Here is a 14,252-nt window from a genome sequence, read left to right as displayed (position 1 = left end):
GTTAAAAAAAAAAGAAAAGAGAAAGATAGTGTGGGCGAGCTCTTCACGCTGACACAACCGGGCAGCTGTTGGTCCCACAGATTCACCGGATGCCTCGGTGTTTACCTACAGTCTCAAGCAACAGCTGGGCAGGGGCTTGAAATCAGATAGCGCACCTCAGAAGATCCCCGGGGTGTGGGGGTGTGGAGAAAAGTGGGATCTGGAGTGGGTTCATGAGTCATGCTGCAGACATGATAAGTGTCAGTGGGTATGGCATTAAAAAAGTGAGGGCTGTTAGGAAGGGATGGGGAATTATCTGTGTGTGTACTTACAGTATCATGTGTTTGTAACTATGTCGAGGAAAGTAGAAGTGTGTGTGTGTGAGTGTGAGGAGTCGGCAGGAGGTCGTAGTGCAGCGGATGCCAGCCTGACACTGCTGCTCTCATGTGGAGCAGATTGCACAGATAACTCCCATTCCTCTCTGGGCAGCCCGCCCGTTAGCTGCCATTGATTCGCTGACCTTTTGGCCCGCTTTCCCTTCCCCTTCCTCCACCTCCTCCTCACTCCCCCCCCTATCCTCCCGCTGTCTCCCGTGCAGACCTGCCACCTGGAACGCCAGATGCCTTCGCCCAACTGTTGACCTGCCCCTACTGCGACCGGGGCTACAAGCGCTTGACATCGCTGAAGGAGCACATCAAGTACCGCCATGAGAAGAACGAGGAGAACTTCGCCTGCCCCCTGTGCAACTACACCTTCGCTTACCGCACCCAGCTCGAGCGGCACATGGCCACACACAAGCCTGCACGGGATCAGGTTAGGGGCTCTTCATTTTTAAGTCACTTTGTATTTTCCCTCCTCCTCCTCTCGCTGTAGGTACTTGTATTTTCCTGTTATGGTACTTTACCTCTACTACATGGTATATGTAAATATTGTCTGTTGTACTCCACTGCATTTATTTCACATATATACACTAGTTACTGTGCAGATTGAGGTTATTACACTGAAATGAAACACTGACTTGTCAACTCATTTCCCTGTGTGAGGTTAATTGAAAGGATTTATATTAAGTTGAATTTAAATATTACTTTTTATTTAAACCTCATTGTGTGAAATCTGTTGGCATACGTTTAATTAAAGTCAGCTTTTCAGATTTTCCCGTGTAATCAGAAACATAAACAGACACACATTATAGTAGTTTACCCAGTAGTTTATAAGGGAATTCAAATAAACCCAACCCTCAGCAGTGAAGTGATGAGCTGATTATGCACTAATATTTTTAATAACATCATTTTAAAATATCTGCCATTTCCTTTGGCACTTAATGGTAATACTTTTACTCAAGTACAATTCTAAATGCAGGGCTTCTTCTTGTAACGGAGTATTGCTACTTCCTCCACCTCCGCTAACGTGCTCTGATTCCTCGAGAAGAGAGATCATTTTTCTGATTGGCAATCATTATTAATTTTTCATGGCATTTTGAAGATGCAGATCCTTTAATGGTAATAACTTTAATTGAGGCTCTAAATGGTTTTTTGATGGCCCTCCCTGATATAATTTTCCAGTCTCGTGTTCACGATCGAATGATTGTGCGAATTTCCAATTTGGAGAATTTTTATCAGCTCCTTAACTTCACTTCACTCCTGGCCTTTAATGTTCTTCTGGTGCAGCCCGCAGTCGGAGTACTCCATCAAACCCCGACCCTCCACCCACTTCTAATTTCATGCACTGCATAAACATCTGTGTATACTTGAATTTTCTCGAGCGATTTATATCCTATATGTCTGAAATATAATGTGAATCTGCTGGCAGTTAGCATGAATCACCTTAAAGTCCTGTGAGGTGAAAACACATCCAGCAGTCACGGCTGTTTAACTCGCTGTCAGCCGAGAGTTGAGGATGTGGGGCGAGATAGATTGTGGCAAAAAAAAAAATTGCACGCTTACAGAGTTTTCGCACATTTGTGGATAATTATAACTTCTCAGCGAACTAAAATTGAGCAGTAAATTTCAAAGTAGATGGAGTCTGTACTTGTGCTTTGGAGGATGTTTTTAAGTGAGGAATTTGTTTTAAAAATGCGATAAAAATAAGACGTCAAGTTAATCTCCTAAATGTAATGGATCTACTTTTTTAGAAACACACTGAAATATAGCCAAGAAGTACTCAGATCTGTTACAATTAAAGTCATGCATTTAAAACCAAAATCACCTCAAGAATATATATAGTATAATATGGTATATATACTATTAGACTGTACCATTTTATTATATCTGATAAGGCCTTAAAATGTTCACCAAATCAGTGTTAAAATAGACTAAGGTCTTTCTTTGAATTACTATAAGTTGATATATTTTGTGTAAATAATCTAAATATGCAAAGTAGATAACTAAAGCTAGAAAGTAAAAGTAGGGCAGTACATATTGCATTTTGTAACGAATAAAAGGTTTCAAAATAAGAATTAATAAAACGTCTCCAGGCGAGCGGTGTTTGTCGTCTACCTCTCATGAACTCCCCCCACTACAAAAGCCTTGTAATGAACAGCAGAGCCGCCATTGAGCCTCTCTCAGATGATATGCTGAATCCCTCGCAGGTCGCGGCGTTGTGTGTGCTCTGTGAAGCGAGAATGACAGGCTCAGACTGTGGCTGATTTGATCAGATGTCAGCAGCCAGCACTTTCACCTGATCTACCAGCTGGGTGTAAACGTGAGCAGATGGGCCGGCCGCTCTCTCAATCCTCGTATTACAATGCTGCTGCTGCTCCCCTCCAGAGAGGAGGCCGTGGCCAAGACTGCTATTCAAGAGCCACAAAGACTCTTATCTTGATTTGTAAATTAGCCGAGTTGTTTAGGTGGTAATCCTCGGGATGGGTTTGAGGTGATGTCTTACTGCTTGGATTTGTTTTGTGTGGACTTTTCTTTTTGAATCTTGGTAATTATAGATAAGCACCACTTTTTCTTTAATTCAAGATAGACCAAAACCTGAATATTTCACCTCCTCTTGGTTTAAGAGACACGTGTATTCATGTGAAAATGTACGTTGGGCAATTAGGAGCTAACTCAGGAGGAGCGATCAGATTAACATAAGGAATAATGTAGTGATAGGTAAACATGTGCTCCGCTGTTCTCCCTCGTATGTTTACAAGCCTTAATACTCCTCCTCCTCTTGAGCAATTAGCTGAAATATGACTAATTAGAGGTTATACATATGCAAACATCCAGTCGGGTCCCCGCCCACAAACAGCAGAGGTGGCGTTCACAGCCTGCCGTGGAGAGACACGGAGCATTTTGCCGGTGCCATTCACAATTAAGCCTTACAGAGCGATTGTATCTTATTAGCAGTGGTGGCGGGACTAAACTTTACCGGGCAGGGGTTCTCAGGGGGGAAGTGAGAGGATGGTGGTGGTGGAGGTTGAGGTGGGGGCGGCAGGCATCGAAGCAGCTGTTGCTGTTTGTTTATGCAACTCGGCAACATACGAGCGGTGGGGTCCCTCTCCGGCGCTTGGCGGGGCCCCCGACTCTCCCTGCTTGATCTTTGAAGGTTGGGGCTGTTTGAACAATTCCTCCCAGTCCTCCCAGTGTCCTGCGCGCCACCATCTGTCTCCCCAGGAATGTGGGGAGAGTCAGCACACACCCCGTGCATTTGTCAAGGCTGAACTGGGAGGAGGGAGTCGCTGTGTTTCTCCCCCCAGCGACTTCAGAGAATATGTGTCTTTTTTATTTATTTACTAACCGTTTAACGTCCTCTTGGAATTAATTGTTTGGCGAGTGACGAGCCAGGTTTACACCCAGCGTTCTTGTGTCGCTCCGTATTATATTTAGATTTTCTGTTCTTCTTTTCAAAGATCAGACCTTGTTTGAATTGCAAATTTGATAGATTGCCACTGATGTTTACCTTTGAACAGAGAATCAAGGCCGGTCCTATGCGCTCTGTTCGGTATCCTAAGATTATTAAAGAGACATTCAAGGTCTTGAAAAAAACCTCAATAAGACATTACAAAGTGTTGTGAAGGAGAACAAAGTGTGGATACAGGTATGCAGAGAGGATTCTGAATACCTTTCAGACTGATTAGTCACAAATTAATGAAAAGCAGATCGGATCGGCTCTTCTAATGAAGGGGAAACGCTCTAAAAAGACTTTTCATTTATTCTATTTTCTGGCCTGCCAATTTCTAAAGGCATGCCTCCTTTGGCTGAGGAGCCAGGAAATTAAAAGGTATGTGATTCTCTCTGTTATCACCGCCGCTGCCTGTAGTCGGAGGTGGGAGTAGAAAGCCAAGACGCTCCGCTGGCAACAGGCTCCGGTTGGCTTGTTGCTTGTTGTCATGCCGACCGATTGTGATTATTTACTGAACTCTCACCCCCTGCGATGTTTGTGCATTTGTTTTAATCTCTCTGTCTCCCTTCTCTCACAGCACCAACTGCTCAACCAAGCGGCCGGGAACCGCAAGTTCAAATGCACCGAGTGCGGGAAGGCCTTTAAATACAAGCACCACCTGAAGGAGCACCTCCGCATCCACAGCGGTGAGCGACGCTGCTCTATCAGTAATCAGAACCGTGGTGACAGAACACCAAGGAACTCTTGTTGGTTTATTCTGGACCCTCCCTGCACTCTGCTGTTGTAAAAACTCCCCAAAAACTCTGATTTCCTCATTCTGGGCAAATAATTAGTGTACTGTAACTTTAATGCATTCAATGTTTTCTTATCTTTTTTATTTCATTTTTTAAAACAACATTTTAATTCCCTGAATGTGCTCTACATTTTTCTTTATTGAAATCATAAAATGGGATGTTGAGCTTAACCCAGCCCGACATCTCGATGTTTATTAACGTGCAAAGTCACCAAAGACAAAGCTACTAATTTCACACACATTTTCATATCAGCTTTCTATATATTTTTTTCAGGTGAAAAACCGTACGAGTGCCCCAACTGCAAGAAGCGCTTCTCCCACTCCGGCTCCTACAGTTCCCACATCAGCAGTAAGAAGTGCATCGGCCTGATCGCCGTCAACGGCAGGATGCGTGGCAACATGAAGACAGGCTCCTCCCCCACCTCCTCCTCCTCCTCCCCAACCAACAGCGCCATCACCCAGCTGCGACAGAAGCTGGAGAACGGGAAGCCGCTCGGCCTCTCCGAGCACAACAACCACCTGAGCATCAAGACGGAGCCGCTCGACTTCAACGACTACAAGATGATGATGGCGTCGCACGGATTCGGTGCTCCTATGCAGTTCATGAACGGATGCATGGGAGGGAACAGCCCACTGGGGGTCCACCACAACTCTACGGCACAGAGCCCCCTGCATCACCTGGGGATGGCTGGGCTTGAGTCACAGCTGCTGTGCTACCCGGGGAGTCTGGGTAACAATCTGAGCGAGGTGCAGAAGGTGCTCCAGATCGTGGACAACACTGTGTGCAGGCAGAAGATGGACTGCAAGCCCGAGGAGCTCTCCAGGCTCAAGGCCTACATGAAGGAGCTGGGGTCCCAGGTGGAGGAGCAGAAGCAGGCACTGACCTCCTCGGGGGCTCAGGCCAGTCTTCCACTCGTCAATCACAACGGCGCCACCAAAAGCATCATCGACTACACGTTAGAGAAGGTGAACGAAGCCAAAGCCTGCCTCCAGAGCTTGACCACGGACTCGAAGAGACAGATCAGCGACATCAAGCGGGAGAAATCCAACCACATGTTCGATGGCGGTGTGGAAGAGAAGGTGCAGGAGAATATCATGTTTACCCCCTACGCTTGCCAATACTGCAAAGAGTCCTTCAACGGGCCAATCCCTCTGCATCAGCACGAGCGCTACATGTGCAAAATGAACGAGGAGATCAAAGCCGTGCTGCAGCCCAGCGAGAATCTGATGGCCAACAAGCCAGTGATGTTCATGGAGAAGAACAGCCACTTATCCTCCTCCATGATGTCTGAGAAGGGACTGCCTGTGCAACTTAACCCCTACAGGGACCACATGTCTGTGCTGAAGGCTTACTTCGCCATGAACATGGAACCAAATGCAGAGGAGCTGCTCAAGATCTCCATAGCGGTCGGCCTTCCTCAGGAATTCGTCAAGGAGTGGTTCGAGCAGCGGAAGATGTACCAGTACGGCACTACCAGAACCCCCCCACTAGAGCACAGGCACAACATGGACATGGTTGGATCCTATAACCACAACACTCCACCAAAAGACTCTATGGCAGCTAGGTCACCTGTGTCTCTAATGAAACCTGCCGACCGCATCACCTCCCCCTCCATCGCCGAGCTCCAAAACAACGTGAACAACTGTGACAACCAGCTGAGACATTTGAAAAACCACCAGTTCAGCGGCGGCGCCAAAACCGCTGGTGAGAAGTTGGACCACTCCCGCAGCAACACCCCCTCCCCGCTCAACCTGTCCTCCACATCTTCCAAAAACTCCCACAGCAGCTCTTACACTCCCAACAGCTTGACTTCGGAGGACCTGCAGGCCGAGCCGCTGGACCTGTCCGTGCCCAGACTCATGAAGGAGCCCAAGCACGCACTGACTGTCAGAAGCAGAGCTAAAGTCAACAGCATCAACATGGAGCATAACAGCATCCCTTCTCCACGAGAGCACTTCGAAGAGCCTTTGAACTTGGCCTATCTCAAGAAGGAATTTGGCACTACCAACAACGGGCACCTTGAAAAAAGCACTAGCCCCATCTTCGGCATTAACCCGTTCGCTGGCAAACCCCTGTACACGTCACTTCCACCTCAGAGCGCTTTCCCACCTGCCACATTCATGCCCCCCATGCAGGCCAGCATACCGGGTCTGAGGCACTACCCGGGCATGGATCAAATGGGCTTCCTACCACACATGGCCTACACTTATGCAGCAGGGGCAGCTACCTTTGCCGAGATGCAGCAGAGGAGAAAGTACCAGCGGAAACCAGGTTTCCAGGTAAATAAGCCACCTGTGGTTTTGTGAAAAGCCCCCAGGCTCACTCAGCTTCCCGAAAATGATCTGAACTCATTTCTGCACTAATTAAAAAGAGAGAGAAACGCTCACCTGAGGTAGATTAAACAGCTGTGACACGACCCCGAGGTGGGAAAAAATAAGTGAAATGCAGTTAGTGGTGTCATGGAGGAAATGGGGCATTTAAAAGGTTTCCATGTTTACAAGCAGGAGAGATATAGAGGCCAATCAGTGAAATTACACAGCTTAGATAGCTTTTGTTGGTTCCAGCTTTTGTTATTTGATTTACTTTCTGATGTATAACTAAACTCTATCTACTGACTAATTAACATACAAAATATTAGTGGTCCTATTTGTATACATTTAGGACATATTTATCAAACGTGTGTGTTGTCAGATGTGTAACGGAACTTCCTGATTGGTAATTCTTTTTGTAATAATGCAGTAATCATCCAAAATCCTTTTTTATTTAAGATGTCTGTGTTTTAATAAATATCCTAAAAAGGTCCAAGTTAAGCATAAAAAAAAATCCCATTTGCACAAAGTATCTCACAGCATCAGGTTCAAATTAAAAACAGGAAAGATGTTTCTAATTATTACGGCTCTCCGTGTTAAATTCCCCCCTCCGCTGAGTGGAATACATTAATGCTCCAGTCCTCTCGCAGCGCTGGCCTGAACTCAGATATTTAGTTATTAAATATGGGTGAAAGGCCTTTGTAAAAATGACAAAGGTGAGCCCCGGAGCCGTGCACTTCTCTGAAATTTCCCGTCGCAACTTTGCTGCATTTTAAAGAGAGCCTCAGCCAAAATGAGCTCCTACATGTGGATTAATAATGCACCGTCTCCATGTTCATTACCACTGAATGCTGAGGGCTGTTTAACATAGAGGGAACCATTTTGATGAAAGAAAAAAAAGTATTAATAATGTTTCCTATTCTAAGTTATTAAATTAGATTTTAAAAATACAGCTACAGGCGTTTAGTTCAAATTGATTGCAGAGTGATAGTGGTCCCTTCTAAAAACACAGCGCTGTCCTCACATTATCACTGAGGAAGCTTTATACTGGCCATTAAGGTGCGCCTTCTGATTCCAATCATTATACGGGCCGGCAATTTCAACAAGCCTCCTCTAATGTTGTAATATTGTTCGCCATCAATTCACATTTAAGACTAATCTTCATCATAAAAGCGAATTTTAAAGGAATCTGCAGAATTAACACCGTGGCACAAAATGAGACCACACTGAATACACCATTATGGCTGTTTCATAATGGTGAGCGTGTCAGTTATGGATGGCTGGTATTACTCGGCCACTGAAAGTTTTATAAGAAATCAACGCGGGTATGTGCTGCTAATTAAAGATGCATGAGAGCATGTTTGGATCACTTTGCTGCTTTATCTAGTGACAGACTGCCTCTTTCACTGACATTAGGAAGCTTTTATTTAACACATCCTGTAACTGCATTGTTGTGGCATTTATACCTAAAGTCCTTTTTAATATAGTATGTTTTTGGTGTTCAAACATACATGTCGAGCAATTAGAAGATAAACATGGATGTATTCTTGTTCAGTTCAGCTACAAATATGTTAGAAATACATAAACATGTTTAAATAAATAAAATCTGAAGTCGACGGAGAGCTGTGAGAGCCACAACCCTGAAACAATAACTACATCCTTCTACCTTTTTCTGTAAATTATTTTCAACACAATCACCACCTCACTTCCTAGATAGACTTCAACCCTTTACTCCACACAAAATTCATTCTTTGCCCTTTGTCTTTTTTTGTTTCTTCTCCTCTTTAAGGGGGACCTGCTCGACGGTACTGCAGATTACATGTCAGGGCTGGACGACATGACAGACCCCGACTCCTGTCTGTCGCGGAAGAAGATTAAGAAGACCGAAAGTGGTATGTACGCGTGTGACTTGTGCGACAAAACATTCCAGAAGAGCAGTTCCCTTCTAAGACACAAATATGAACACACAGGTATATACTGTTCTAGACCCTTATTTTAAACCCCATTGCTTTTTTTATGTTTCAAATGTTTGTGTTTTCCAAACCCTCTCACTATGACAATATTTATTTTATGTTACCCCCCCTTTTCTCCTTCTTTCCTTCCTCTGTTTGACCCTTCAGTTGTATATGTAAACCAACACCTAACATGCTTCTTCGTCGACAGGGTTGCCAATGAATGTGTCAATTTCAGATGTGTGTTTGAAGCTTTGTGTGTTCTGTGTTTTAAAGAGGAATTTGAAAAAAGTGTAATAATTAATGCAGGTAGCTATCATCTCAAGACATTGTCCTCTTTATTTTCCAATCATATCCTGCTGTATTAACCATTTTGATATCTTAAAAGACCCACACCTAGATATATAAAGAAGCCAGGCCTTAATTCCTATATCGGACCCATTATTGCCGATAGATCCCATCAGTGGAGTAGTGCTCAGAAGCTTCAGAGCGTTGATAACAAGTCTTTCATTATAGTTATTATACAGAGATCCTCTTTCACTGGGTTGCATCATTTATTTTATCCGCTATCTGTAGTCGGCGCTTTATGCAGCCTTCATGTTATCAGCTCGGACATAAAAGGGAGGGAGGGCGCGGAACTCTTAAAAAAAAAAAAGCGGGAGCGTTATCTGCACAGCGCCCCGCATCTCGCCCCCAACGCCACGCTTTCATGTTGTTTTTAGCAATATTAGGAGGCTCAGAAGTGCAGAAAGGATGGCCAGATGTTGGACAGAAGTGCACTCTGAAAGCCTGTTGCAGTATCAGAGGGGGGTCATGTGATGTGTGCGCGGCAGGCGGCCATGTTTCCACACGTGCTGCGCAGCAGTCAATGACAGAGAAGAGCCAAAATTAGAGAAGTTATTTGGAGTAGCTTGCAGGTAACTTCAAGAACCCGTAGCAAAGTGTTTTTGGATGAAACTCTGAGAGTAGCAGCAGCCGTGCGGCCACATTATAAGCCAGAGGACATTTATTTAGCCAGACAGTTTATGGCCCTGTGTCATACAACTATGTCACCCTGCCCTGTGGCCGGCTTGGGTTTCTCATTTCTGCCTTGGCATGCAAATCGTCCCGTCACCTTGTAGCCAGAGGTGCCTCAGTTCCAAAACCTAAAGCAGGCAAGGCGTCACCATGAACTGGAATTGTGTTAGGAGATAAGCAGGGTAGCCCATCGCCCCTCCCCCCAGCACATCTCAGATTTGTTTACCCCTTTGTCGCGCCTCCTGTTTGTTTGCGTTGCAGTAGTTTATTTATATTGCATTCATCAGTGTGGCACGCAGGGCCTAAAATAAGTAGTTGTGGTCGAATTTCTCCATGCTTTAACCGCGGGAGGGAATTTCCATAATGTAGGCCCGTGAATGCGAGCGCACTTTCTCCTCGCGCTCCCAATCTGAATAAACAAATCACCCTAAGTCGTATGTCAGAGAGTTGGAATTAGCCCTCCGTGATGTCATTTTTAACTCCATGCCATCCACTTTTGCCTCAACGTTTTTGCTTTCCTCTGACTTGTGTGTGATTTCTTGGACAAGCGATGCAGACCACTCACGTCCCCGCTCTGTGTTTTGTGTCCCCGTAGGCAAGAGGCCGCACCAGTGCCAGATCTGCAAGAAAGCCTTCAAACACAAACACCATCTCATCGAGCACTCCCGGCTGCACTCGGGTGAGAAGCCGTACCAGTGCGACAAGTGCGGGAAGAGGTTCTCCCACTCGGGCTCCTACTCGCAGCACATGAACCACCGCTACTCCTACTGCAAGCGGGAGGCCGAGGAGCGGGAGGCAGCGGAGAGGGAGGCCCGTGAGAAGGGCCATCTGGAGCCCACGGAGCTGCTGATGAGCCGGGCGTACTTGCAGGGCATGACTCCTCAGGGTTACCCGGAGATGGCAGAGCGCGAGGCCATACTGAGGCACGACGCAGTGAACGGAGGGATCAGAGAGGGACGGAAGGAAGTAGAAGGAACGTATGCGAAGATTGGACGTAGGGACGAGTTTGAGGAGGAGGAAGAGGAGAGCAAGAGCATGGACACGGACCCGGACACGTTGAGGGACGAGGAGGAGAACGGAGAGCACTCGATGGACGATAGCTCGCTGGACGGCAAAACGGAAACCAAATCGGATCATGAGGACACGATGGAGGACGGCATGTAATCGGGATCTCAAAAGCTTCCCATCTTAAGAGTTTTAAGTTTTCGGTTCAGTATTCTTACCTGCTCGGTTTAAAACGCCGTGTTTTAAGCCGTACGTGCACGTGCCTGAAGCTTCCGGGAAGCTTTCTTTGACAGACTCCTCGGGGGGGAAAGATGTCTGCCGAACTAGACATGGACTCAAAAGTCAATCTGAAGGAGGCATTGAGGGAAGGGAGGCATGGGTTTGTGAAATAAGCTGCATTATGCAAACCGAACAATGAATAAATGAATACATTTCAAAAAATGTACAGTACTAAGGCCTAAAAATATGTGTGGTGCTAACCTCCTCAAATAAACCCCCTGTGTTCCATAGTATTTATAGCACAACTAGTGACTTGTACAAATTGCACTCCGCTTCTATAATCATGAACAAAAATAATAAAAAGTATTGCCTATGTATATATTTATACAGTGTTGGAAAAAGAGCAGTAGTGTCTGCACTACAGTCCTTCGATATTACCTTTGTTATCACCTACCTACCTACGGTGTTGTCTTTAGTTTGCCATGTTTCCCGGCCACAAACATCTCCAGCCACACTATTTTAGGCCTCTCGAATCAAATGAAGGAATTTCAACAAAACAGACTGTATGAAGGAGCTTAGAGGATTTTTTTAAAGAGGATGAAGTTTTAAAGAGACCTTCGTTTTAAGGGAAAATACAGTTTATGGACAGATGGTATGGGGGAAAAAATGAAGGACGAAGCCTTTGTAAGGTGTTTTTGATAAGAAAAAAGAAGCCTTATATGCAAACCTTTTAACCTGTGTGTTTTCTGCAAGTGCCACCCTCGTATTGTGTAAAAGGAAGGTTAATTTTCTTCACCAGCTTCAGTATTATGAAATGGTTCACCGTTGTTCTTTGAAGCATCCGTGTCAGTATTAAGAAGTATAGGCAGCAGTTCCTTAGTTTACATTATGTTGTGCAATGTTTTCTTTTCTTTAACTTTGTCAGTATTACACCAAACCATTTTTTTTTTAAACAACAAATTGCATTCATTTTATTTGTAGGTTGAAAAAAAAACATTATTTATGTGGCCCATTTTATATTTCCTAATTTTATTTATTTCATACTGTTGTGTACAGTACTATAGTTCTTCAATATATAGATATATTTTAGTAAAAAGGAACATGGTGTCGATCATAGGGGCAAATTTTACGTAAAGAGAGCATTTATTGTGTTTTGGAACATTGTGAAATGCGAAGTTTAATCTTATTTTATTTTATTTCCTTTTTATTTTCCAGTTACTGGGAAATTCCAAATTTGGGAACTTTTATACAATTGTGAAAACACTGTATTTTCGACTGAAAAATTCCACTTTCTTCATCTTTGTTTCTTTTTTTAAGCTAAAAAAAATGAAGAGGGACTGTTAAATACTATGTATGATATCATGACTGAAGAAGAATCTTTCCTGAAATGTCTTTGTAAAAGTATTATTGAATTCTTAATTTGTAATTTCTCTTGAAAATGACCCTGCTCGAATAAAAGTAGCCAAATTACAGAGTACCAAACCTCAGCGCTTCATGTTTATTCACAGAGAACCAGCAGCGGCGGGCTCCGGCACTTTAAATTCTCCAGAAGAGTTGCAAATCTTTCCTCCTCATCTCCACTTCATGCAGGAGGAATAGTGTGCGGCTCATTATTATGTTAACTACATACAGTTTCAATTCACATTTCCAAATGGATCAAAGTGAATTGACCCGGCCCTGCTGCTTATTATGCCTCATTTAGGTAAAACCAAACATGTTCTTCACGCTTCCACCTGTTTGTTCTACACCCACTCACACCACGATGACTATCAACTGTGCAAAGAATAAGGCTTGAAATATTCTATGTCTTTATTAATGTCAATAATTAAAAGGCTTAAATCCGGCGTACTGACTTCAGCACCAAATGTGTGTTAATCCGCCACAGAAAATAGTCCCTAACTATATTTTCTACTGTAATTGTTATTTTTGCAAAAAGCCGGTTTTAAATGAAACTTTATAAGATATATGTTTATATAAATGTTACAGGATTTATTTACAATAACAAATATATAGAAAATATATGTGTTATGATGAGTTTCGGCCTTAAATTATTTGATATGATTACATTTTATGACGATATCTCTCAGACATGTCTCGTTTAATTCCATGATCAAAATCTCTTTAATGCACTTTTTGTTTTTGTATGAAGAATTAGTGCTAGAGTTAATAAATCAAGAAGTATTATTATCAAGTCAAAATGCCAAATACTAGGTTTATTCTAATTATTTTCTGCAATTTAGACCATCAGATAAACCAAGACGTGTGAATGCCTCACATTGGATTTGACCAATTTTCTGATATTTTAAAGACTGATTAAAAAGAAAATGTAATACCAGAATTTATTCAGATGTACAAATCAATATATAATAAAATAAGTGCTAGCTGCACTCACAAGCTATTTCAATGTGTGTAGCCTTCCTAACTGAACACACAGGATCTAATCCCTGCTCCAGCCGAACTTCTCCTTTTCCAAATCTCATTTGGAACTTCCCCGGGCTGACAGGTGAAGTCCGGCAGCCGAAGGAGTCAGCTCCACTGCAGGAGCCGCTCTCCCCCATTAGCCCCTCTCGCTGCGTTATGCAGATTCGAAGCTACATCAAAAGGCCGAGATGAAAGCGCTAAAGGTTGAGCGATGGCAAACATCAGAACGCGCTTTGCATATTGCGATTTTCCTATCGATCGGCATGCCATCGGATCATTCGCAGACCATCTCGCAGATAAAAGAGCCGGTCTTAAATGATTAGCTGATGAATTTGATAATGTGCTGTGAGGCGCCGGGACAATTACACATGCGGAAAAATGAGCACACGCGTCAAGACGAGCAATCCTCTTGAGAATATCTCCGCCATAAAGAGAGGGATTTCGACCTGCCTCTGCTTTTACATTTTACAACTGTTCGGCTTCCATACAAGCTGGACTTCACCGACAACAAGGGAGGTCAAAGGTCGAGACGGATGTGATGAAATATTCCTGTAACCATAGAGTTGGTAGAGGTGGAGGGGATTGATGTATTAGGAGAGCTAAGAGGGGGAAAACTACAACTCCCAAAAGCGTTGTTTGTGCAATTGTGACGAAACGTAGCTCAGTGGAAATCTTATTTACGGCTCAGGGTAATTCAGAAAACAACTCTACTGCCATCCTTCTTT

General features: G+C 43.9%; 1 protein-coding gene across 2 annotated transcripts in view; it reads left to right on the top strand.

Annotated features, from left to right (window-relative positions):
- zeb2b (zinc finger E-box binding homeobox 2b) overlaps positions 1–12,588 on the top strand; it is a 77,825-nt gene extending 65,237 nt beyond the window's left edge. The window contains exons 6-10 of one of the 2 annotated variants that reach the window (XM_063877969.1): positions 578–792; positions 4,388–4,496; positions 4,878–6,883; positions 8,703–8,805; positions 10,478–12,588. In XM_063877969.1, coding sequence (XP_063734039.1) covers positions 578–792; positions 4,388–4,496; positions 4,878–6,883; positions 8,703–8,805; positions 10,478–11,046 — 3,002 coding nt within the window. In that variant the 3' untranslated portion in view covers positions 11,047–12,588. Of the gene's footprint in view, positions 1–577; positions 793–4,387; positions 4,497–4,877; positions 6,884–8,702; positions 8,884–10,477 lie in introns of both variants that reach the window. The other variant, XM_063877968.1, reaches the window with a different exon arrangement.
- The last annotated feature ends 1,664 nt before the right edge of the window (positions 12,589–14,252 follow it).

This window comes from Eleginops maclovinus, chromosome 24 (genome assembly GCF_036324505.1).
Source record: "Eleginops maclovinus isolate JMC-PN-2008 ecotype Puerto Natales chromosome 24, JC_Emac_rtc_rv5, whole genome shotgun sequence".
NCBI lineage: Eukaryota > Metazoa > Chordata > Actinopteri > Perciformes > Eleginopidae > Eleginops > Eleginops maclovinus.
Note: the sequence above shows the minus strand (reverse complement) of the source record. Positions and strands in the feature narration are given on the sequence as shown.